At 41.9% G+C, this 26,965-nt stretch overlaps 2 protein-coding genes across 7 annotated transcripts in view; one reads left to right on the top strand and one right to left on the bottom strand.

Moving 5' to 3' along the window:
- B3galnt2 (beta-1,3-N-acetylgalactosaminyltransferase 2) overlaps positions 1–2,469 on the top strand; it is a 39,771-nt gene extending 37,302 nt beyond the window's left edge. Inside the window, exon 12 of the mRNA XM_028859831.2 lies at positions 226–2,469. Coding sequence (XP_028715664.1) covers positions 226–363 — 138 coding nt within the window. The 3' untranslated portion in view covers positions 364–2,469. The remainder of the gene's footprint in view (positions 1–225) is intronic.
- Tbce (tubulin folding cofactor E) overlaps positions 1,229–26,965 on the bottom strand; it is a 43,327-nt gene continuing 17,590 nt past the window's right edge. For 2 of the 6 annotated variants that reach the window (XM_028859816.2, XM_028859817.2), the window contains exons 3-17: positions 26,372–26,456; positions 22,758–22,943; positions 18,636–18,724; positions 14,933–15,032; positions 14,004–14,106; positions 12,992–13,068; positions 10,968–11,063; positions 10,320–10,384; positions 10,170–10,234; positions 9,511–9,651; positions 6,596–6,749; positions 4,808–4,876; positions 3,788–3,847; positions 1,655–1,746; positions 1,229–1,465 (exon numbers count right to left, since the gene is read on the bottom strand). In XM_028859816.2, coding sequence (XP_028715649.1) covers positions 1,373–1,465; positions 1,655–1,746; positions 3,788–3,847; positions 4,808–4,876; positions 6,596–6,749; positions 9,511–9,651; positions 10,170–10,234; positions 10,320–10,384; positions 10,968–11,063; positions 12,992–13,068; positions 14,004–14,106; positions 14,933–15,032; positions 18,636–18,724; positions 22,758–22,943; positions 26,372–26,456 — 1,475 coding nt within the window. In that variant the 3' untranslated portion in view covers positions 1,229–1,372. Of the gene's footprint in view, positions 1,466–1,654; positions 3,128–3,787; positions 3,848–4,807; positions 4,877–6,585; positions 6,750–9,510; positions 9,652–10,169; positions 10,235–10,319; positions 10,385–10,967; positions 11,064–12,991; positions 13,069–14,003; positions 14,107–14,932; positions 15,033–18,635; positions 18,725–20,587; positions 20,960–22,757; positions 22,944–26,371; positions 26,457–26,965 lie in introns of those variants that run through there. The other 4 variants (XR_003733450.2, XR_005091611.1, XM_028859821.2 and 1 more) reach the window with 4 other exon arrangements.

Raw genomic sequence — 26,965 nt, 5'->3', positions numbered from 1 at the left:
TAGTAATTGTGCATATTTATGGGGTAGTGTGGCATTTGGTGACTATTAATCTTCACACTGTAGTTTCTGTGTTCATAGCCCCAGGACTATGAGGCTGTGGTGCTTTCCCAAAATCAGAAGCCATCCCCACACCCAAATTCATGAGTTGGTTCAGTATTGGTAGAGTACAATGAAATGTCCCACATGTAGTTTCCTGATTCTGTCTTCTATTTTGTTTCTTAACAGGACAGCCTGTGGCTGTGTGAGAAAACCTGTGAGACAGGAATGCTGTCTTCTCCTCAGTATTCACCACAAGAGCTGAGCAGACTGTGGGAACTTAAGGAACTGTGTGGGGATCCTTGTCAGTGTGAAGCAAAAGTGTAGTGATCCGCAAAGACCAGGAACTATAAGTCTGAGGAGACCTCGTGGCTGGTATTGAACTATAAGCAGTATGATATGACTAGTGTTTGCACAGATCTTAATGAATCAACTGATACTGTAGCATAAGTTTTTATTTGTAAATTGGAAGATTATTTAATACCAAATTTATAAAAAATATTACTAACTCCTGATCACTGTTACTAATTAGTAATTCATCATTACCATTTTTTGTTAAACCTGGCCAAATTCAGAAAGTTGTAATAACTCCATTTGAATCTCAATCAGGATGATAAAATATCTCTGTATAGATTAATTAGGCCAGAAAGAACGTACAAAGATGCTGTGTGGCCTTGGGGCCACATATACCAAAGTCTGGGTTGCTGGAAATACCACTTTGTGGATCTCTGACATGGGCAAACTGGCCTTGAAAAGGAAATACTGTAACCTGAAGTTTGGAATCTTGCTTTTAAAGATGTCTATTTACATATGTACCATGTTTTCTTTTACCATTTAATGTAAATCCTGAATGTCTCAGCTTACTCTCACTAAACTGTTTTTGTGAGTATGAGTAAAAGTGAACACCTCAGGGTTCAGTGTCACAGGGAAGTAGGGAAGGCACTCTGCCTTGTCTTATGTTTACCTAAGCTTGAGGAGGTGGTAATCTATGGAAGATAGGTTCAGTAGGGGAAAGTATGTTGTACAGAACAGAAGATGAGTTTCCTCAGTTTAAGGGACATTTCTCAGGATAACCAACCAAATTACTGTAGTAAACTTTAACAGTTAAGTAGATTTAGAGTATTGTTTTTACTTGATATTTACATCTTCACATATTGGAATGCAGTAAGCTATGAAAACAGGAGTAGAAAGATCACTAGTAATCAAAGCCTTTATTATTCTATTAATATACAACCAAATGGTCCTTTCCCAACAAAACATACATCCTTTGTGAGGGCGAAGTTTCTGTTTCTGGTGTATACAACATTCCAGTCGCTAAACTCTTACGGTTGGACTGTTACCATCGCACTAGTAGACAATCGCCATTCTCCACAGAATAAAACTGTAATGACTGTAGGTCATTTTCTAGTTCAATTTCTCTGCCCGGCATCTAAAATTAGAACAGAATGGGGAGGAGTGAGTAAGACATCTGATAATGTGTATTATACATGCCGCCCTCCAATGGCAGGTAGCTTGAAGAGTCAAAATGCTGCCTCCATTTAGAATCTGTTATGTATGGCTCATGGTACTATAGAGAACTAAGCTTAGCATAGCTTTGTGTTTTTGCTTAGCAACTTACCTTGGGACTTTCATAGGACAACAGAAGTTCTGACACAGGAACTTTGAGAAGACGTGACAGCAGTCCCTTTACCTTTTGAATTGTCATGGAATCTATCAAAGAAAAGGAAAATCCATTTCTCTCAAATGACGACTATGTACAAACAGCTCAGGTGAGGCAGCCATGATCTGTCATTTCTTAGCGTCAGTGTACCTAAGACACTAAGTGACAAAAGCTTGAGTCATTCGACCAGTTGATTCTTTTGGTAAACTGGGAAATGGAGCCAATGTTTGACCCAAGTGGTCTTGACAGTGAGGTGTCATACCATTTCAGTAGCATTTACTATTTCTTCCTCAATCGGAGTAACCAGAAATAATCATTTCACTGAGGAGGAAAAATATAGGCCTTTGTGATAACTTCCTGATGGGTTGCTGAAGATCCCATGAGTGGGGCCTTGAGGACACCTCTCAGCCTTATTTTCCCTCTAGAAGAGAGCATAGACTTAAGTGGTTGATGAGGTCTCTCCCAGCATGAGCATCTGGTCACCATCAGGATGTGCACACACATGACTACCAGGTATGGGAAGGTAACTCAGAAAAATAAATGCTCTGGTCTATTCAGAACACACTAGGAACTTCTTTCCAAAGACAGGTTGTGGTACATAGTGGATATTTTGATTAAGGATATTAGTTACTCTGAAGCTTTAGCTGAAAGTACAGCAATAGTTTGGTGTCCCACAAATATCACAATGTAGACAATTATTTTTCTATAAAAATCATTTTTTTATGAAAGCTGTGTTTTTATGCAACTTGTGATAATAAATCTTCTCTATTTTAGAATAAAACTAGCCTTTTCCTGTTTGTGACCCAATTCGACAGCCGTACTACCCTGAATGTGCCTGATCAAACTTGCTGCATCTAGAGAGGAGTAGGCTGCGTCCTGTCCCAGACTGAATAAGGATGGGAAGGGGGAGAAAGGTTGAGTTATCAGCATAGCTTTGCTTCCATAGTATGGACATAATGTGACCACTGCCCCATTCCCACCAGTCTTTCCTGCCATGAACAGCGTACCTGTCCTTACATTGCTTAGCTTGAGTATTTTTTCTGAGCAACAAGAAAAAAAGTTAATACACACCGTTAATTTGTCATTATATATTATATATTACATATCAGTAATAGAAATTGAATTGCTAAAAAACAAAACAAAACAAAACAAAAACCAGGAGAAATTGGCCCTAAATGGATGGTTATTAAGGAAAATACTCTTCTGGGTGCAACTAGCCTTCCATGAGCTATGGTATCATGGGTAAGCTTTTGTCTAATGAACACGGATGTAAAAATCAATGAATTTATAGCACTTATGGTAGGCAAATAGGGAAATATATTTACTGGAGTCAGATGCATATGTTTCCATTTCTTCAAGTGCTCCTGGCTTTAAATCTAACCCACCAGCATTTAGTTGTGACTCAAGTTAATCTTGAGAATTTGTGTCATGCTAAAAAAAAAAAAAATAGGCTGATTCTTCTGAGTGCAAGTCTGAGTTCAATTATATTTATCCAAAAGCATTTATTTTCTTAATATTAAATTAGTTCCAGTAGTACAAATGTTTTTTAGGAGATTTTGAAAAAAATTTTCTTTCTCCCCAAGTTGTATAAAAGCACTGACTTCTCTCCTGATCAGGAAATCGTCTCTAGACAAGAAAAGCTTGAGAGAATCTTAAACACATGGGCATAGGAAGTAATTCCTTTAAGGGGTTAAGCATTCTATTCAAGTCATGTCCTCACACTTGTGGCTGGACACACTATCACATGGCACAGGTGTGGTGGCAAATGCCTTTTACTCAAGCACTTGGGAGGCAGGTATGTGAGTTCAAGGCCAGCCAGAGTAACTCAGTAAGACCCTGTTTCAAAAAAAAAGAAAGAAACCCCACCATACCATCACAGGCAAGGGTGCTCAAAATTTTTAATAAAAACTGCTTTCCAGATAAGCTGATGGAATACTGGAGACCAGAACTTGAGTATGTTTTAGATTCAGTACTAATGAAAACATCTTAAGTTCTGAGGTCTACATAAACTAAATGTTAAGACTCCACCTCGCTCTACCCTAAGCCAGTGCTTCGCAAGAACTTGGACAGCAGAGATGGGCATGCTCTTACCTGGCAACTGCTTTTCTAATACTTTCTGTTCAGCTTGGTTTGAACATTTTATCTTCAGTGCTTTAAGGAAAAGGGGAAAAAAATTACTAACCACCATAGCAGGGATTGACAGCATGCATGCATGTAGAACTGGGACTGTGCCTCTGAGGTAGAGCACGTATTTTGTATACATAAGGCCTCAGTTTGATTACTAGCACCAATAAGGAAAAACATGCAGGCCAAGAGATTGCCAGATAATGTAGCAGTTTGGCACAACTTGGCTCAATCCTCATAAATGGGCCTTAATGATGTTAAAAATCTATTAATATTTCCATAAAGTTAGGTGTGATGGTGCACACCTGTAATTTCAGGCTATAAACCCATCTTGAGAGGCTGTGGTAGGATTGTCACAAATTCAAGTCCAGCCTAGACAACACATGCCAGCTATGAGACAGCGGAGGCTAATGAGTGCAAGGCAGCCTGGATTTATATAACAAGATCATGTCTCACAGCTGACCCAGAATTCTATCACCTTTTCTTTTCCTCCATACTACTTCCTGACAGTTTAGCTAGGGTTCTGCATATAGGACACAGTGCAGGATTCCACATTACCATGTGGTTTACTGCTCCACTCTCTCCTACACCTAGAAGGCTATTCAGAGAGTCAACAGCATGGGGGCTGTCAGGATGCCCAACACAAACTGATTGAGTGTGGGATCATTACTCGCTAAGACAATGGTTCTCAATTGGGGGTGTGTGTGTTGTCTTGAATGATCCTTTCACATGGGGTCACCTAAAACCATCACAAAACAGTTACTAACATTATGATTCATAACAGTAACAAAATTACAGTTATGAAGTAGCAGTGAAAATAATTTTATGGTTGGGGGTCACCATAACTGTATTAACGGGTTGCAGCATTAGGCACGTTGAGAACCACTGCCCTAGGAGAAACATGCTTCATCCCTATCAAACAAGTCATCACCGCTTGCTTCATACCCAAGACCCCAGTACAAAGCATGTATATGAAAGGATTCTTACTTAGTAGCTGATTTTTGAGCATGAATGGCTGCTGTGTTTTGAGTTCCTCATCTTCAGGTGCACCATATTCTGTTTAAGAAATAAAAAGGGATGAAAAAGAAGCTAGAGGCCACAGTAAGGAAACAATGTTAGTGTGAACAGAGCCTCTCCCAGGATCAACCCAGCATCACTGATCAGTTAGCCTAGGATTAGCCTCTTCCTGCAGAACTAACTGCTTGTTGGGTGGTTAGGAGAGGTAAACAATATCTACTCCCAAGGAAGATCATCTCTGTGGCTATTTGTTCCATGCTTGTTCTAACAGTAGCCTGACTAAGCTCCCCATGCTTTCAAAACCTTCCAACTTTTAACTTGGTTTCAGTTTTGAAAACGCTCTTCCCTTCAGGGTCCTAAGAGAAACTAGGTATGATCTGGACAGAGGTCATAGGACCCCATCAGGTTTTAGCCAGTCAAGTGTTTAGTGCTGCTGCAGAGCAATTCCTGTACCTGCAACACAGGCAGCAGCTTTCCTTATCTGTGGGGCCACATCCTAGGACCTCAGTGGAGAGCTGAACTTAATAGCAAAGACCTTTTTCTAGGTCTTTAAGTACCACATACTTATCATCCTAAATTAGACACGGTCGGAGGCTAACAACCACACCAATGTGCTGTGATCGAAGTTCTGTGAACCTGTTCTTTCAGAACATCTTTCTGTACTTTCAAGTTCCAGTAAGTCCATTTCACAGCTTCTCTTTGGATTTTAAGAACCATGGCACTGGATTCATCTGTGTTTGGGGTATTTTCAAGTCACAACACTTGTCACAAGCACTGCAACACCTTGGTGGTCTATATGCTCAGTGACTGAATGACTCAGGGCAGGCAGCACATGTGGCATGGAATGCTAGGCAGAGGCAGTCTTATACACCACACCGCTTAGAAATGGTATGCAATTAAAACAATGAATGTTTGGTTTCTGGAATTCTCTATTTAATGTTTAGGTTGAGGTGGACTAAAGGTAAGTGAAACTGCAGAAAAGGCTGAACTACTGTCCTTCCCTGCTGCCCTTGATCAAGTGGTACTAGTTTCTTTGTACACACTTGGCAATAAGAAGCTCAAATGTATGCACCTGCAGGCTGCTTAGACCCTTCCTTTCCCCACTCTCAAGTGACTCAGAATTTACCTAGAGCAGCCAAGAAATTGGGCCAGCTAACGGAGTAATTTGAAAGCAATTCCCACAGGCAGCTTGTCTTCCTGAGATAATGTTCCAGATGAAGCATTTATGCAGTGAGCTGCTTACATTGGAAATACGTAAAAAGAAAAAAAACGACCTAAATGTGAACCATGGAATGATGAAATGATGAAGTCAAAGCAAAGTAAAAAGTACATTGGAACATAATGCCCAATCCTTTGCTTCAATGCCCGAGGCCAAGCTAAGGAACCACTGTGAATACCAAGTGCCAAACAACACAGGACAAGATTTCAAGATGGGACTTGGGAAGAACAATACAGTTTATGTGCACACCTGCCGTGCTGGGAGCATTAAAAAAACACCAGCACTTGAGATGACCTGGAGTACTGCCAACCTTTTCAAGGAGTTACCCACCACCAGAAAGTGTAGGTCTCCGGGGGAACACATGTTGACACTGCCAATTTACCGTCTTTTTCAACTCGCTGATGTGGTGCCAGGAAAGTGCCCACATAAAAAGGAAACAGATAGCCCCCAAATCAGAAAGGACAAAACACTGAGCCTTCTTGAACTACTACATCAGGGCCCTGTTCCAGATGGAGTCCCCATGGGCTACCTGAACGTACTGCAGCAGAGAAGCTCGTATCTAGGATGGGCCGAAAGAAACTCTGCATTTGGCCTGTTTTTATCTGGATCCGGATGTCCACCAGCCTTTTTCCATTCATTTCCAAAGGTTTTTCGGTAGTCAAGCTCAGCTCCACGCCTTTCCTCTGGAAGAATCTGTGTTGATGTGAAATAGAAACGTGTCATCTTCCAGTGAACTGCTCATGGTTTTACCCAGTCCTCCCTCTGGTGCTCAAGCCAAGACAATAAAATTGCTGCCCTCTACACTGAATTAAATCCCCAACCATCCCTACACCTTCCTTTTCCAACACAACTCACAAGTTTACTTAAGAATTCCAAACTGGATATGGTGGTTCCTACCAGTAATCTAGCACTTTAAAGAGAGCTACTGCAGAACTGCATGGAGTTCAAAGTCAGCTTGGGTGAGAGACTCTTAAGTCTCAAAAACAAAATACAAACTAAATTTTAATTTAAAAAAGACCAGCCATTACAGAACCCTGAAAACCTCATTTGCATTGCCAAGAACTTGCATTCTTCTACAGAACTAATATCCAGGGACAGCAAGATGGCTTAGCAGTTGAATCGATCGCTGCCTTAAAGCCTCATTCAATCCTTGAGATCCATATGGTGGAAGGTGAGAACAAACTTCTGCCAAGTTGTCTTCTGATCTTCATATGCCCACTAGTATGCATGACTGTCTCTCCCCACAAACAAGTAAATGTAATTTAATTCTTTAAATTCCAGTTTTTAATTTTTTTTTTTTTTTTTATTTTACAATACCATTCAGTTCTACATATCAGCCACGGGTTCCCCTATTCTCCCCCCTCCCCCCCACCTTACCCCCAGCCAACCCCCCATTCCCACCTCCTCCAGGGCAAATCCTCCCCCGAGGACTGCGATCAACCTGGTAGACTCAGTCCAGGCAGGTCCAGTCCCTTCCTCCCAGACTGAGCCAAGTGTCCCTGCATAAGCTCCAGGTTTCAAACAGCCAACTCATGCAATGAGCACAGGACTTGGTCTCAGTGCCTAGTTGCCTCCCAAACTGATCAAGCCAATCAACTGTCTCACCTATTCAGTTGTATCACCTTGGGATACAGTTGATAACCAATCAACTGTATCACCTTGGGATAACACTAACTAAACAAGTGAAGGACCTTTTTGATAAGAACTTTAAATCTCTAAAGAAAGAAATTGAAGAAGGTATCAGAAAATGGAAGGATCTCCCATGCTCATGGATAGGTAGGATTAACATAGTAAAAATGGCAATCTTACCAAAAGCAATCTACGGATTCAATGCAATCCCCATCAAAATCCCAACACAATTCTTCACAGACTTGGAAAGACAAATACTCGACTTCATATGGAAAAACAAAAGACCCAGGATAGCTAAAAGAATCCTATACAATAAAGCAATCTTTGGAGGCATCACCATCCCTGACCTCAAACTCTACTATAGAGCTATAGTAATAAAAACAGCTTGGTACTGGTATAAAAACCGACATACGGACCAATGGAATTGAATTGAAGACCCTGACATTAATCCATGCACATACGAACACCTGGTTTTTGACAAAGGAGCCAAAACTATACAATGGAAAAAAGAAAGTATCTTCAACAAATGGTGCTGGCATAACTGGATGTCAATATGTAAAAGATTACAAATAGGTCCATATCTGTCACCATGCACAAAACTCAAGTCCAAGTGGATCAAAGACCTGAACATAAATCCAGTTACACTAAACTTAAAAGAAAAGAAAGTAGGAAGTACTCTTGAACGCATTGGCACAGGAGACCATTTCCTAAATAAAACACCAACAGCACAGACCCTGAGCACAACAATTAATAAATGGGACCTCTTGAAACTGAGAAGCTTTTGCAGGGCAAAAGACACAGTCAATAAGACAAAAAGACAGCCAACAGAATGGGAAAAGATCTTCACCAACCCCACATCTGACAGAGGATTGATCTCCACAGTATATAAAGAACTCAAGAAACTAGACATCAAAATACTGAAAAGTCCAATTAAAAAATGGGCTAAAGAGCTAAACAGAGAATTCACAAAACAAGAACTACAAATGGCTGAAAGACATTTAAAGAAATGCTCAACATCCTTAATCATCAGAGAAATGCAAATCAAAACAACTCTGAGATACCACCTTACACCTGTCAGAATGGCTACAGTCAAAAATACCAATGACAGTCAATGTTGGAGAGGATGTGGAGCAAAGAGAACACTCCTCCACTGTTGGTGGGAATGTAAACTTGTACAACCACTGTGGAAATCAGTATGGCAGTTTCTCAGAAAATTAGGAATTGAACTACCTCAAAATTTCTTTTTAAAAAAATGAACTTTGTATTTTTGCTGCATTTATGTACTGCACCAACATGTCTATAGTGTCTGAAGAGGCCAGAAGAGGGCACCAGATCCCCGGGAACTGGCGTTACAGATGCTGTGAATCACTGTGGGTCCTCTGCAGGAGCAACAAATGCTCTTAACCAAGAGCCATCATCTCCAGCATTCCACCCCCCATTTTATAATTTCCATCATGATAATATCTGCACCAGGTGCCTGGGTTCACCTCTCTTGGTATGGGCTAGAACAGCTTGCTTTCTTTAGGAAATTTCAGAGTATGCCTGGGCCTCAAAGCCTCACTCTTGGGAGGAACAAGGAGAGAATAGACACGCTGTGAGCCTGGGTTCTTTCCAAGGACACTGGATAAAGTGCCTAACACTTCCCCACCTCCTTAAATGACCACTGTTGTTCAGGCAGCAAAATAACACTGATCTGGCACTGACCTAAGTATAACCCTCTTCCCTCTAAGGGCAAAGAATCCCAATAAACAAAATGCACCTGGTCGTCACTTTATAATATTCAAATGTAATTTACTTTTACAGTTTTTATTATCCTAGTGCTCACCTGACACCTGTTCAGGGTCTTCAGCTGACCGATCTTGGCAATGATGATCTCCTCTGCTTTGTCTCCTTCAGTCAAGGGGTTTCTAGTACAGGACAGAGCCTGTAGGCTCTGTAATTTATCTAGCTCATTGATAAATGACCACTGAAGCAACAAAAGAAATAAAAACATCATGTATCAGGACACATTTCAGATTACTTGGCCTAGCACATAAAAGTAAAATTGCCTAGCTCTCATCTGAGGTTCACCAACACCCCACCCATGTGAACTTAGTGACATTTTACATCTGTGTAAATAAAAGAACTCTAACCCTAAAAAGTTTCACTATGAGGAAGCATTTTGCTTTTGATTTAATGTTTTCTAAGATCTGTTTTATGTGTATGGACGTTTTGCCTGCATGTCTGTCTGTGCACATGTGTGCAGTGAGCAAGAAGGCCAGAAGAGGGCATCGGATCTCCTGGAACTGGAGTTACAAATAGTTGTGAGTACCCATCTGGGTGCTGGGAATTGAACCTGAGTCCACTGCAAGAGCAGCTAGAGCTCTTAACCACTGAGAGCCATCTCTCCAAGCCCCTAGTTTAACTTTTTTGACAGAACTTTCAAACTTCGTGTGCAAGTGGAGACAAGCAGTGTTGTGCCCTGCACACTGAGGCAGCTCTTACTTCTGATATTTGGTTGTCATTGACTACGAGGTACTGCAAGGACGGGAACATGGATGTTTTGCACCCTAGAACAATAAAAATGAAACTGCACAGTAGGAGTGAAAAGAAACAGCTAACATAGGAGGGAGGGACATTACTAATCTTATTTACCAATTCCAGCATCCGGGAAATGTATAGAAGAAAGTCCAATGTCAGAAATGAGTAGGTGTTCTAATCTGAAATTAAAATGTTAGATTTGATTACACAGGACACTAATGTGTCCTAATCTACTAAACTAATCTACTAAACTAGACTAGCAAGTCTTTCCCTCCACCTTGGGTTTCCATCCTGTCGTAAAACACAAGGTCTAGAAGGAAGGTTGGCACTATGACTTGTGTTCACACACAGGCCTCTAAGATTACGGAGTGCCTCCTGTCCTATCAGGTGCTAAGTGGGTCTCAAAAGAAGTGCATGTCTCATTTCCCCAAGATTAACAAATAGAGATAGATGTAGGTATCACTACCAGGACCAAGTTTGCAGCTACAGATTATCTGGTACCTAGTCCACATGGCACATGGCTCATCTCCAGATGAGTTCAAGTTGAAATTTCCCAAGGGACTTGCCCAGTTTAGGAACTACATTTTGTACCTATTCAAAAGATGTATTTAACATATGACAATTCATTCAGTAAAAATGATATGTATTGATGGGTAGTGGCCAGCTTGGGCTACAAAGTAAGTTCCAGGACAGAGAAACCCTGTCTTGAAAAAAACAAAACAAAAAAGATAGATCTTTAACAGGCAAAATTGAAGGGATCACCTGGGCAGATATGCTATGAGGCACAGCTGGCTTTCATCAATTGCTGGGTTAGAGGAAAGGTCTAGAAGCCTCATCTTCTGCAGGACGTTCACTGGCCTGTATGGAAAGTACAATTTTTTCAATATGGACTAATCTCTTGTTTTCAAAGTCAGAAGCTTAAACTAAGTGCATCAGGTATTACAGAGGGATAGGGAGAAAGGCAGATGGATTTGGCCCCCAAAAAGGCAAAGGGGTGCTGTGTTGAAATGCTGGCAGAGTCAGGGTGCTTATCCTGCCTTTGATAATGGGAGAAAAATGCATGCACTTGCCTCCACAAATGAAACCATTCTATACAATAACAGTCTTTATAGTCTGATCCAACTCAAAATTTTCCCATCCTTGACTTTCTTGTACATACTTATTTAATGATATTGTCTAAAAAGGGAGATGATGGGCCAGAGAGATGGCTCAGTTGGTAAAGGCACTTGCCACTAAGCCTGATGACCTGAGTTCCACTCCCCAAACCCACATGGTGGAAGGAGAGAACTGATTCTCACATTGTTCTCTGGCCCCCACATGCATGCACACACCCAACCCCACACAGTCTAAATAAATACATACATACATACATACATACATACATACATACATACATACATACATAAAACCAAAACAATTTATTTAAAAAGAGGGAGATGAGGGCCTGGAAATAAGACTCAGTGTTTAAGAGCATTTGCTCTTCTTGCAAGTTCTGTTCTCAGCACCTATGTCAAGCAGCTTTCAACTGCCGGTTAACTCCAGCTCCAGGAAATTTGATACCCTTTTCTGACTTCCTCAGTTACCTGCATATATTCATACACATTAATTTTTTTAAAAAAGAAAATCTGATTTTTTTAAAGAGAGATGAAGCAGCAATATATTTATTTAGGACATGAGTCCACATACACTATAGTATAATAACCTTAAGCAGATATTACCTATTAAAGGTCCTTCATTTGCTAGACTCAGCCACCCACACCTGTTTTCCCAGCACATGGTAAATGGAGGCAGCTGAGAAGCTGAAGGTCATACTGAGCACATAACTAGTTTGAGGCCAACCTGGGCTATATGAGACTGTCTCAAACAGGACTAATAAGATGGCTCAGTGAATAACAGTGCTTGCTGCACAGCCTGGCAACTTGAATTCAATCCCTGGAGCCCACAGTGGAAAGACAGAGCCCTGAAGGTTGTCCTCCCCTCCCCCTCCAAATTCACACATAAAACACCACATACATACAAAAAATTAAGAAAAAAGGAAATTTATCATTTACTTACTTTAAAATTTTTGCAATACTAAAGAATGAACTCAGGAGCTAGTGGGATGGTTCAGTAGTTCAGAGCATTGGCTGCTCCTCCAGAGAATTGAGATTCAATATCCAGCACCCACATGGCAACTTAAACCCTCCACTCCAGTCCTAGAGGACCAGATACCCTCTTCTGGCCTCCTTGAGCACTGTACATATGTGGTACATAGACATACATTCAGGCAAACACTCATACACATAAAGATTAATATCTCAAATTCTTAAATAAGAATGAACCAGGGCCTTGCACATGCTAGGCAAGTGCTCTACAACTAAGCTACATCCCTCTGCCCTTGGTTTTTTGAGACAGGGTCTTGCTAAATTGCCCAGGACGGCCCGTCTCAAAAAACCATGGCGGGGGGGAAAAAAAGAAAGAAAAAACCCTGTATTTCACTGAGAATCAGGGAATCTAATACATGTATGCAAAATCAATAAATTCTAATATTTAGTTTGGTTGTCTCTGAGAATCCAAGACATTTATACAAAGCTAATAAAGTTCAGATATTTAATTCAGATGTCTTTGATGAGTTTCCTTTGGTTTGGATAACATTTCAGTTGATAATCTAATCTGTAATACAATATTTAAGGAGTAAGTACAACTACAATTTATGCTTGCAAACCCTCCTAAAAGCTAATGCTGGACCGGAGACTGTATTCAGAATAACTGAATAGCCATAGAATTACTGAAGCAAAGCCCATTACCTTTCTGAAATGGAAATACTGTTAGACTTGAGGTAAAGTTCCTCGAGGACTGGCCATGCCGGGGCACAACGCAGCACCTAGAAAGGAAACTAAACTCAGTGTCTGGCAGCCTCTGCTGGCCATACTTGGCCACATCACTGGGAACTTCATGCCTTGTGGACAGGGCATGCAAGCTGTACTCAGGCACCAAGTGGTGGTGCAAGAGGATGAAGGACCACACTGAAAGGCTACAGGAAGACATGCTTCTGGTAGCTGAGTCAGCACCCAGCTCAGGAAGTGCTCACAAGGAGCTGGGAATGCTGATGGGCACCCCAACTCGCTAGTGGCCGAAGCCTAGGACAGGATGTGGTACTCACCTTCTTAGTTCTGACACCACTTGGGCATGTGAAGGATATGCTGAGCACATAAATGTTGCCTCATCAGTTCTTAAATTTTTCCCCTTGAGCCTCACTGCCAACCCCCATCCAATTGCTAAGTGCTTTTCTGTCTCAGGCTTGGTGTGCACCAGAAGAGGGAAGGAGATCCTCCAAAATCAGGGGCCCAGGAAAAGACAGAAACAGATTTACCAAATGCTACTGTGCCAAGGATACCTGTGGCTGCTCATGAGCCAACCATACCAGGACAGTGGATTATGGGGACAAGCCTGCACACAGGGGGAGAGTGAGACTCTCCACTTCATGCTCTGTCCTAAGAACATTGGCAGAAAACCTGGGGGAGCCAGCATTATGGCATTTAAAACTACATAGTTGGTGCGTGCCACTGTGAACATCCATGTTCAAGACTCCAGAGCAATACAAATGAGCTAAGAGACAGGGACAGGCTGAGAAAGAACATGGATTACCAGATCTAAAATCCTATTTCACCAAAGGATTACTCTTCTCTGTAATGAAGTGTAAAACATTCTACTGTTTGGATAATAGGGTTACTGAAATGAAACCAGTTAGTCTTTAATTCCCCTTTAAAGCAAAAATTGTAATCATTTATTACTGTGTAATAAAGCAAATATGATTACCTCAGCCCATGTTATTCCCATTTTATTTAGGACTAAAATCTTCAGATTAGAAAACATTCCAGTTGGAGTTGGTGAGTCAGAAGGAAACTGCAGTTTATTTTCACTGAGAAGAAAAAGGAGATAGGAAGTATTTACATCCTATATTGCAGACCCAACACACTGACATCAACAGTCTGGGGTTTAACCTGAAGGTTTGAGAGGGGTTCTCACAGAGGTAGGTGAAGCTTCAGGTTTCCTCACATATGTGAAGTTGACTTGAGCTCCCATATTTCCAGAAGAGGAGACACTAAGAGTTAAATTATACCCATTTGCTCTATTTGAGGTGCCTTCAAGCTTGACTGCTCCAGCCTAGTAAAGCTTACCTGCATATATAAGCACTTAAGAATGCAAGGGGAGAAGGGCTGGGGTGTGTTCAGTGGTAGAGGCTTAGTTAGGAGCACAAAACCTGGGCTTGGTTCCCAGCCCCATCAAAGGAAGGAGGAATGGACCAACCTAGTTGAGCCCTTGGGAGAGTGAGGTTGTGAGATTAAACTAATAAATATTTGGGAAGTCCTCAGAAAATATGACATTAGTAAACAAAGTCAAGAAGTTAAAAATACTTACTAAAACTATATTAAGCAATGTTCCAATGAACTACTTATTCCTAAAGAGTTAAACACTGATTCCAAATAAGCAAGCATGTTCAGCACTAACCCTTCTCCTCCTCTGCTTAGATCACACATACCATAGTCCCTCTTTTACAGTCAGACTTATAAGCTCTGAATATCACCCCCTCCTACCTGATCAGGACACAGATATACTCCTTATTCATGCACTTCAAGGGACCATGTGAAGACTGCCTTGAAGTGAACCTTCACCTAAGTCCACTCAGCCAAAGCGTCCCATAAAGTACCTACCAGCTGTCAGAGAAGGCAGTGTGGAGTCCATACCTGAGATCAAGAACCTCCAGGTTGTTGAGCTGCTCTGCAATAAGAACCACTTCACCCCAAGATGACAACAAGTTCTTGGACAAATTTACAACTCGAATATCTAAAAGCATATTTTAAGAAAAAGTAATTTCAAAAGATCCCCCAAAGACAAAGAATTAGTAGCATTCTACTTCTGAAATAAGCATTTTTTGTTGTTGTTGTTGTTGTTGTTGTTGTTTTTTGAGACAGGGTTTCTCTGTGCAGCCCTAGCAGTCCTGGAACTCACTCTGTAGACCAGGCTGGCTTTGAACTCATGAGATCCCCCTGCCTCTGTCTCCCAAGTGTTGGGATTAAAGGCATGCACCATCACCGCCTGACTAGAATAGGGATTTTAAACTTCTCACTGCCTAGTCTGAATTTTTTTTCATGAACACAAATGTTTCTATCTTTTAAATTATCTATTAGATTGGATATAGCTCAGTGGTAGAATGCTTCTCTATATGCCCAAAGCCCCGAGTTCCATCCCTAGCATTACAAAACTAAAATGAACACTACTACCTTGGTTCATTTAAAACCTAAAATACTCATTTTCAGTGTCAAAGCATGAAACATGCATCTATAAACAATGGAGACGCAAGTGTCATAATCAAACTTTTGCAGAACAAAAAAAGAAGACAGTGACAGCAACTGATGTAATGAGCACCATGAAGTGACTAACAAGCCTTGCCTTCAGCACTGCCACAAGTGTGTATGCCTATGCATACACCCACCCTTCTCTCTAGAACATCAGTCCCAAACCCACAGATCTAAACAGTACCATCCTAGCGGAGAATACAAGGGTGGCAGCAACATAGGCAAGAAAGAGACTGAGAATCACCTGAGTACTCAAAGTCTGTAATGTGGCTTCTTATCTGTGGTTCAGGACCACAAACTTAAAACAAACTCTGGGACCATCACATATGCATGATGACTTAAGCAACTGTTCTCAAGGGGGTCACAGTGTACCATAGTGCCAGACCAGCTAATGAAAGGCTTAACATTCCCATCTGATATATGTGGTTATTACTATGGTTACTCTACAAATAGTTATCAAGGGCCAAGAAGACAGGCTTAGCAGGGAAGAGAGTCCATAAGTTAACACCTCCTGCAAATCTGAGACTGCCTGTGTTCAGAGTGGCAGGTGGGCCAGGTAGGAAGGTATGTGGCCATACAGACACAAGTGAAAGCAAAGCCAATGAGCAACTTGAGCAGAAAACCGAGGGAACCTAGGAAATAGAACCTGGAAGAATCTTGTGGCAACATGGACAAAGCAGTGACCACAGCAAGGTGCTGAGGTCAGAGTGGGAACAGCCACCTCCAACATACTTGGAAAGATGGATAGGTATTCTCAAAATGAGGCAGCTAGGCCAGTGGTTCTCAACTTTCCTAATGCTGCAGCTTCAATACAGTTCCTCATGCTGTGGTGACCCCCCTCAACCATAAAACTATTTTTGCTGCTACTTCATAACTATAATTTTGCTACTGTTATGAATCATAATGTAAATATTTTTGAAGACAGAGGTTTGCCACAACCCCTAAGTTGAGAACCACTGCCCTAGGCCTTGGAGGACAGGCCACATCATGAAGGACCTCCAAAGCCTGCTAGTCTGCCAGAAATGGGAACTACTAGAGAGGCTGGAGCAGAGTAACAGGATCTTACTTGGGTCTCTGGAAAGTGACTCTGCTGTAAAGCTGAGCTGAGAACTGTAGGGAGACAAAAGAGACAAGTGGTCCTCTGTCTTAGGGTTACTATTGCTGTGATAAAACACCATGACCAAAAGTAACTTGGAAAGGAAAGGGTTTATATGTCTTATATATCCTAAACCACAGTCCACTGAAGGAAGCCAAAGCAGGAACTGGGTAGGAATCTGAAGGCAGGAGCTGATGCAGAGGCCATGAAGGAGTACCGCTTACTGGCTTGCTCATGGCTTGCTCAGCCTGCTTTCTTACAGAACCCAGGACCACCAGCCCATAATGGGCTGGGCCCTCGCCCATCAATCACTAAGAAAATGCCCTATAGGCCTTCCTACAGACCAATCTTATGTAGGCATTTTCCCAATTGAGGCTCCATCCTCTCAGATGACTCTAGTTTGCATCAAGTTGACATAAAACTGGCCAGCACAGCCTCACATGTTTGGATCCTACCTCAGCATAAGAGCAGGAGGAAATATCAGAATAAGTACCTCAAGCTGAAAGCAAAGCCAGCAGTATTTGTTAGACATAGGAATTGAGGAAAATAGAGACAGAGCTGGCCAGGCACATGGTACTGCTGTTTACTGGATGTAGAAATTATGGTATAAGTGGGCTGGGTGGGTCTCACTGTGGGACGTGTTGTTTGAGATCACCATTAGACAGAAACAAGTGTTAAATGAGCCACTGGGAAGAACAGCAGCAGAAAAAGAAAAGAGCAGTGTGGGAAGACAGAAGCATGTTGTGTCCCAATACAGTCTCTGAGAGAAGCTGAAGACACACACTCTTTGCTGAGAGAAGGGACCTTCCAAAAGAGACAAAGCATTCACCCAGGGAAGAAGAGACCCATGGCTGAGAACAGCAACTGCAGCTGATTCGTTATTTATTTTTGAGACAGGCTCTCATGTAGTCCAGGCTGGCCTTAACTCACTAGGAAGCTGAGAATTACCTTCAGCTGAGAATTCCTCCTGACCCTCCTGTCTTTGTTTAGCACTAGGATAACAGGCATGCACTGCCACACCCAGCTGCCGAGTCACCTTTGCACAAGGCACAGAGTAGGCAACTGTCACCTGTACAGACCAGCATAAGACAATCAACCTGTCTGCCTCCATCGAAAGTCCAATTTGATATATCCTACGATACAAGTAGGAACATTAAACATAGATGAAACATGGAGACAGTTGTGGTAGCTCAGATGAGTGATCTCAGTACCAGGAAGGCTGAGGCAGAGGTGCTGAAGCAATTTCAATGCCAGCCTGAGCTACAGTGTGAGACACTATCTCACAAACATACACCACCACCACCCCACACACACACAAACATGGAGAGCCTGTTTTATTACTCCAGGGCTCTGGCTGTAAATAAATCAATCTCAGGAGGAAACAGGTGGGGAACTCCACAAACACAGGGCTGGGAGAAAAGGCAGGCAGACACAGTCTGCAAACCCAAACCTGTCAGCTTGCCACATGTGCCCAGATCCAGTCAGCTCTCTCAGCCTTACTGGATGGTTTCTTCACACTTGAAAGACAACTGATGAAACCCTGGACATCCCACCTGCACTGAGGAATCACCAGAGACCAATACAACAAAGGAAATGCTAACCAAGTCTGTCCCCTTGCTAGGGGGCCACCTATAAACTTCCACTCTCAGAGCCAAGCATGGTGACTCATACTGTAATACCAGCAGTTGGGGGAAGCTGAGATAGGAGAACTATCATGAGTTCAAGGCCACCCTCAGATACACAGTGAGTTCAAGACTAGCATTAACTACAGAGTAAGACCCTATCTCAAAAAAATAAAAAAGCCTCCCCAGCACCAGAAAGCTATATAAAAGTGTAATAAAAATGTTCACACTTGGCCATACTTGCAGGCAAAATGGTCTGGGAATGTACTTAACTGAGTTGCATGCCCCAACAAGGGCATGCAACCAATGATATCAGGTACAAGCACCAAATCCAAAATCAGGTTTCAGGATGAGCTGGCAACGAAAAGGATACTGGGACAGGCTTCAGCAATTCTTCCTTGTTCACCAGCATGACTCACAGCACACTTCCACAGGGATATGTTTTGCAATGCTCTCAGCTGACTGCAGGAAAAACAGTTCATAGGTACACATAAGTCATATGCTATCCACTGGCCCTTTAAAACATTATACAAAATACCATAAATATACAAATGCTAGTACCCACCACATAAATTAAGAAAGCATTACAAAAAAGGAGAATGAAATAAAGCGTCAGAGACATTAGAGGCAGCTGTCATCATTGCCCCTCTCCAAAACACCCTGCTTTCCCCCATTCCCCAGCAAACTCTCCAGCCACAGCTGCTATGGACTTAATCCTGACTTGCAGAACTCTGTGTCTCCACTCCCTCTTTTATGTACCCCATGAAATGATGTAAGTGACATTCTGCTATACAGATTCTCCTGTGACTTCTTCCCTCTGAAGGATATTGTGAAGCAGTGAGATGCAGCTCCATTGACACTTAGAGCTCTGGAACATTTGCCTTCATATCTGTTAGTGTCTACTAGACCCCAATGAAGTTACTAATTCTTCTGCTGATAGTTGGTAGTTCCCCGAAATGCTGCAGTGACACTGTGCGCCTCCTGCCCTCTGAGACAGGCTCTCTAGGAACGTATCTGAGGCATTGTGCACGAGAGTTCTCAGTTGTTTCTACACATGCAGGATTTGTGTCCTCTGCCTGTCAGAAAAGCCAATGTCCTGCAACTCAGAATCTAGAGCTGGGCTACGAGGCTTCAAGGCCCAATTCCACTACCTCCTTTGGCACTAGGGAAGTTGATTAAATCTTGGTGTCTCAGACTTCACACTGGTAAAATGTTTTTGCACTCAATTTAATTGTAGCGGTTTTATTCACACAATAACCAAAAGGTAGAAACAGACCAAATATCCAGAACAGATAACCAAATGTGACATCACATTTGAGAAGCAGTGTTTGGCCTTAATAGGGAAGAAATTCTGAAATCCACAAATGGAGAGACCTTCAAGATGTTTACTCTCATCAAAGTTAGACACAGGGACAAATAATGCACAAGGATCCCACCTGTGATTCCAGAACAGACAAAGGGACAGGCAGAAAGAACAATGGCTGGGAGATAGGGAATTAGTGTTTCTAGGGGAGGGAATTCTAGTTTTGAATGATAGGAATGTGTTGGGTTTACCAATGTTTAGAGTTCACACTGCTAAACCATTTTACTAGGCATACTCTGCTATAACTGTTAAAACACAACAGATGACTCAGTGAGTTAGTATTTATGAAGACCTCAAAATACTGCTTAGCACAGAATGGTTCATTTCAATTAATATTTGTAAAAATTAACAGAAAAGTGACAGTGTTGAGGGGTAAAAACAAGAGCTAAACACATGGCAAAGGTGATTATAATCATCAGAAATATGTTCTAGGGCAGAGGCGCTCACACTTGTTCAACAGGCCCTGAGAGTTTCAGTGATGTTTCATGGTGCCTATACCAAAACAAATCTTTCCCAGTTCCAATTTTGTGTGTGGTTAGGACCAAACAACTTCATGATGACTTAGGTGCTACCAACTTAGTACCACTGAGAACTGTATGACTTCCTAGACTCTGAAATCAATTCATCTGAACACCACTATGTCCATATTCTGTCCACCATAATTTTCAGTTATTTATTTATTTTAGATAGGGTCTCATGTAGCCTAAATTGGCCTTGAATGCCTGATCTTCTGTCTCTACCTTCCAAGTGCTGGGATTATAAATATGTGCCACTATACATAGAAAATTCCTTGTTTTTTAAACGTAACAATTGTCCATTTCAGTTTTTCAGAAACATGAAGTCACTGAAAGGAAATGTTAATACTCATTCATAAAACTGTCAGTAACTGCAGACCAGTAGTTTGTACTCTGACAGAAGTCACTGTTTCTGGGCCAGGTGTGGTGGTTTTTTAATCCTAGTACCTGAGAGGTAGAGACAGAAGGGTCAAGGGCTCACAGTCAGACATCTAGATAGATGATTCAGTGGATAAAAGCACTTGGACCTGAGTTCAATCTCTGATACCAATGCCTACAAAAAGCAATAGGTGATGGCTCACAGCTGTAATTCCCGCAGCTCTCCTACAAGAGATGCGAGGCAGAAAAAGAGAATTGTCAAGCTCCAAAAAGTTGTCCTGCTCACACTTTCATATTGTGATACATGCATGTCTGCTCTCATATGCACACATCATACACATACACACACATACGGATAAAAACTTCAAATTTAAACGAGTTCAAGCCTGGTAGTGGTGGCTCAAAACTTTACTTCCAGCACTTGGGAGGCTGATGCAGGTGGATCTCAAGGCCAGCCTGGTCTGCAGATCGAGTTCCAGGATAGTCAGTGCTACAGAGAGAAACCCTGTCTCGGGGAAAAAAAAGCCAAAACATAACAAAAAGAGCGGGTGGTGGTGGTGGTGGTGGTGGTGGTGGTGGTGGTGGTGGTGGTGGTGGTGGTGCAGCACGTCTTTAATCCCAGCACTCAGGAGGCAGAGCCAGGAGGATCTCTGTGAGTTCGAGGCCAGCCTAGTCTACAGAGTGAAATCCAGGACATGCACGAAAACTACACAGAGAAACCCTGTCTTTAAAAAAAAGAAAAAGAAAGAAAGGAAGAAAAGAAAAAAAAAGTTCAAGGCTAGCCTGGGCTACATGAGATCCTTTCCTCAATAATAAAAATAATTAAAAAAAAAATTTTTAAATCAAGTTTGCTATTTCCCTCTACAGTTTAAAGTATGCCATACTGGGACACCTTGGCACCAAGCTTGAGGAACCAGGTCTCTATAGAGGCATTAATACAAAGCCATCTCCAGAAGAGCCAGGATACATGGGCTCTTAATTGCTTCTCTTGTCTTTATTGTGCTTGTCTCTCCACACACACCCCACACCTGCCCCCCACCCCCTTGGTAACACACTTCTTTATTGATTCTTTGGGAATTTCACATCATGCATCACAATCCCACTCACCTCCCAGTCTCTCCATATCCACCTCTCAACCCTAGAGCATCCCTCCCAGAAACGCAACCCTCACCCCTTCCAGATTAATTAAACACAAAACAAAACAAACAAAAAAACCACCTCACTCCTCCATCTTTCCAAAACCTCTTCATTCATCCTAGTGGCATTGGGAGCTGCAGTGTATCACAAAGTATATCCTTTTGTCCAATCAGCCCCATCAGAAAAATGTTAACTGCAGAGTAATTGGTCTGCTTCAAGGCCTCTGGTACACCATCATCACTGGACCCTCACTGAAACTCCTCTTGGATAGCCTTCTGTTGCCCCAAGTCATGGAGAGCCTGTAGTTATTGTTCCACAGGACCAGTCCCTTAGCACACTCCAGCAGGGCATGGATGGGGTAGAAGTTAGGGTGGCCAACCCGAGACACAAGATGTGGGTCTGAGAGGTAGCTGAGCTGGTCATCTGGGCCACTGGGATTGCTCTCCTCAGGCAAGGGGCAGAGCCACCTCTCCTAGACCCATGCCTTTGGGGCCAGCTCTCTACGCCTAAAATAAACCACTCAGGATCAGACTCCCAAAGTTTGAACCAACATAGGCTACTCAGTGGTGCTAAACCAAACTGCCTCCTGAGGATCATCACTCTGCTGGCCATGGAGGTCACAGAGACAACCCTCCACCCCCAAATAGATGTCAGAACAACTTTGTGGAGTCAGTTCTCTACTTCCACCGTTATGTGGGTTTTGGGGTTCAAACTCAGGTCCCTAGGCTTGCATGGCATGCACCTTTACCCCACTGAGGCATCTTACCAGCCTTTTTTTTCTTTAACATACATTTATTTTTATTTAATGTATATAAATGTTTTATCTGCGTGTATAAATATGTACCACCTGCATGCCTGGTACCTGTGGAGGTCAGAAGAGGACATCAAATCCCCTGAACTGGAGTTATATAGGTAGTTGTGAGCTGCTTTGCTATATGAGTGCTGGGAACTGAATAATCAGTGCTTGTGTTCTCCACATTTCAAGCTACTGTGTGAAGAAGATGAACCAATGTGGAAGCAAAGTTGCAAGCATCACCACACAATCAAGAACTTTATTCCCAATCTGGTGACTGAAAGCCCGGCTGCCAACATCAGCTCTTACCTCTGCTTCTTTGTAATATTGTCAAAACCAACAGTTTGCACTTGTTTACTTCCAACTTTTAAGGAACATGATTTTCCATCATCATCAGACCCATCTTCTAGCACATACCGCTTCTTAAGGGCAGTAAGAAAGTCTACTCCAAAATTAACTTTGTTTGGACGAACAAAGGAGCCTCCTGTTGGGTGCCTGGGAAGGGAGAGAAATTACTATTCAAATATCATCTGCCAATGAGTATGGTGATAGGGGCTTGTCAATCACAGGCATTTATTTGGGAGGCTGAGGCAGGTTCCAGACCAGACAAAGCTACATAGTGAGACCCTGTCTCATAAATATAGATAGATAGATGGATAGATAGATAGATAGACAGACAGACAAAGTACTTATTGTTAGATATCGCTTTGTTATTTAATCAAGAAATATTAATATGGCCAGGCAATGGTGGCACATGCCTTTAATCCTAGCACTCGGGAGGCAGAGGAAGGCAGAGAGCTCTGTGAGTTCGAGGCCAGCCTAGTCTACAGAGCAAGTTCCAGGACAGCCAAGGCTACACAGAGAAATCCTGTCTTGAGAAACCAAAAAGTATGTGTATTTTAAAGCTTTTAAAACTATTTTCAGTAGATGTGTGTTACTGGGGATTGAATTCAAGGCCCTACACACATTATATAAACATTCTACCTATGATCTACATCTACAGAGTCTCACTAAGGGCCTTGAACTTTAAAAAAAAAAAAGAAACTTAATTACTCATCTGCATGTCTATATGAGCACATGAGTGCCATGGCACTATGTGAAGGTCAGAAGACAGTTCTCTCCTTTTATGTGGGTCCCAGGGATCTAATTCAGGTCGTCTGGCTTAGCAGCAAGTGCCTTTACCAGCTGAATTATCTCACGGGCCCAGACTCTGAAGTTTCTATACTCCTGTTTTAGTCTCTACAACAGGTAAGATAATGGGCATATGCCATTATGTCCAGCAAACACTATATTTAATTCACATATCTGCTTTGTTAATATATTTTGTTTTCTATGTTTTTGAGACATCTCCCTCTATAACTCAGGCTGGCCTGAAACTCACTATGTATCTCACACTAACACTAAACTTGTAAAGATTCTCCAAACTCAGCCTCTCCAGTGCTAAGATTACAGGAGTTAGCCACTAGACTTAGCTATTTACTACTTTTAATTAATGTTTTTATTTTTATGTATACAAGCGTTTTATCTGTATGTATGTATAGGAACCACTTGTATGCAATGGTCACTGAAGCCAGAAGAGACATCAGAATTCCCAGAACTGGAGTTACAGATGGTGTGAGCCACCATATGGGTACTGAGAACTGAACCTAGGTCTTTTGCAGGAACAGCAAGTGCTATTAACTACTGAAGCATCCCTCCGGCCCCCTATTTATTACTTTTTAACGCAGTATTTTATGCCTCCCAGAAGGATTCAGAATAGGGGAGATGGGAATTAAAAACCTGGCCTAGCACATACTGCATAAGGCTGCAAATCTAAGGTGGACCTTCAAGGATTAATGAAACTTGGTTTAAAAAAAGCTAAGAACAACTTTCTTTTTTTAAATAAATAAATGTTGAAAGATTTTTTTTTTAAAAATACTGGAGGCAGGAGGATGGGATAACAAATTTCTAGGCTGGCCAAATGGCTCAGTGTGCTAATGAAGTGCTTCTTGTGCAAGCCTGGTAACCTCAGTTCAATCCCAAGCAGGACCCATTAAAGATGAAGAACGACTGACTCCATAAAGTTGTTCTCCAATTTCCACACATGCACAGAGGTACAGAAGTCACACAGATACATCACATGCGTACACAATAATTTTTAAAATTAAAAAAAATCTTAAAATGCTAATGTTTACATGTAACGTATTGGAATTAGAAATATGAAATTTTATTTTTTAGACACAATAATTTAAATTAAAAACAAACAAACAAACAAAAACTGCAGGCTAGAGAGATGTCTCAGCACTTAAGAGCACTGGCTGCTCTTCCAGAGGAGCAAGATTCAATGGTGCTCACAACTTTCTGTACACACACACACACACACACACACACACACACACACACACGAACATTTAGGATAAAAATATATTTGTGACTTTTTTTCTGAGACTGTTCTGCTACTTAGCCCCAACTGCCTTGAACTCCTGATCATCCCACCTCTGCCTCCACCTTTGTCTCTGTAGTTTCAAGATTACATGCACTTAGCCTGAATTCACACTTCTTACAGCAATGGTAATGAGTTAGTCAAAAGGAGATATTTATTACTTTTGGTTGCAGGCAAAGTGTGGAATTGTATCAGGGAGCTGCGAAATGGAGTCTATCCTTGTTATAGATCAAAGATCTCAATCTTTGGTGAAACATTCCCAGCAGGTTTCTCAGGAAACCAAACAGCCCAGTAAATGATAAAAAATGCTCGCTAGTCAAACGAATGCCCATCAGTAACAAATCTCCAGAAGATACACTGATTTTAGCAGTGATTTAGACAGAAACTAATACTCTAAATTAATTACTCTAAACTAATACTCTAAATTAATGTCAAGATGCTGCAGTGAAACACAAATTCTGAACCCATGAGGAAAATGGAGCAGTTCATAAGTACTCTCATCCCACTAGCCCCTAGTGCTCAGAACCTCAGAAAATTTCACAACCTGTGACATAAAAAAAAAAAACAAAAACAAAACAACAACAACAAACAAAAACAAAGAGCCGGGCGGCGGCGGCGGCGGCGGCGGCGGCGGCGGCGGCGGCGGCGGTGGTGGTGGTGGTGCATGACTTTAATCCCAGTACTCGGAAGGCAGAGCCAGGCAGATCTCTGTGACTTCCAGACCAGCCTGGTCTACAGAGTGAGATCCAGGAAAGGCACCAAAACTACACAGAGAAACCCTGTCTCAAAAAATCAAAGAAAGGTATAGTGGTGTTTAATCCCAGCACTCAGGAGACATGGGCAGATGGATCTCTGTGAGTTCAAGGCCAGCCTGTTCTACACAATGAGTTCCAGTTCAAAAAAGAAAGAAGAAACCCAGGCTAGCCCAGACATGGTGGTGTATACCTATCATCCCAGAACTTGAGAGTTAGAGGCAGGAGGATCTCAAGTTTAGAACCAGCCTTAGCTATACATCAGGTTAGAGTCACCCTGTACAACATGACTAAAACAAAAAACATGGGGTGGGAGATGGCTCAGTGGCTAAGAGTACTGCTGTGTAAACATTAGTGTTAGTATCCCCAGCACCATGCACAGCCACATAAGCCTATAATCCCAACATGGGTGTGTGGCAGAGCTAAGAGGTTCACGTTTGCCTGCCAGCTAATCTAGCCAAAATGGTGAGCTCTAGGTTCAATAACAGGCACTGTCTCAAGGAAATTTGACAGGAAGCAAAAGATAACATTCCTCCTCTGGCCTCTAGGCAGGGGCAAGGGGCATATACCTGTACACACAATTGTATATACCCGCCTCTGCCTCCTGAGTGCTGGAATTAAAGACATGCACCACCATGCCAGGTTGAAGTACCTTTTCAAACTATTCCAGATCCAACAATGCTTCTTCCTCTCCAGCCCTATTATTAAATGATTAATTATGACCTTGTCAATTCATAAGAGATATTTACCTGCATTTAAAATACATAGTACCTTCATGGCTCCCATCATGCTTTCCTCTCTCGGGATTGTCCCATTCAACTCCTAACCAGAGTCCTAGCAAAACAAAAAGAAAAAAAAATAGTGACAAAAGATGACAAAGGGATGCTCCATTCTCCTTCAAGCAAATACAATTTGTAGCAGAAGCTGCATCATATACAGGTGGAGGAGGGAATGTCCCAGGAATCTCCTGGGAACTTCATTCAAACAATGCAATAGTAGCATATGTGGACTAAAAAGCCAACGAAAACCCCAATAGCAGAAAACAAGAACAGCTAAACTTAAATGGGTATACTAAGCATGGATGAATATTGAAGACAGGATACTAAGTGAAGAAAAACACCACAGAGGACTAAATATGGCTTACCCCACACAGAGGGGATACAGGGATTCTCTCTCTGTTGAGCTGACCACTTCATAAAGTGGCTAATGCATGCCACATCATAACTCATAACTATAAGCTATATGTGATTAAAATGGCAAATTCTACCCTAAATACCTGTAATTGCTACCATAACAAAAAGTCCAGAGAGGAAAAATTGAAGGTAAAATAGAGAGAATTTCAC

This window comes from Peromyscus leucopus, chromosome 5, assembly GCF_004664715.2.
Source record: "Peromyscus leucopus breed LL Stock chromosome 5, UCI_PerLeu_2.1, whole genome shotgun sequence".
NCBI lineage: Eukaryota > Metazoa > Chordata > Mammalia > Rodentia > Cricetidae > Peromyscus > Peromyscus leucopus.
Note: the sequence above shows the minus strand (reverse complement) of the source record. Positions and strands in the feature narration are given on the sequence as shown.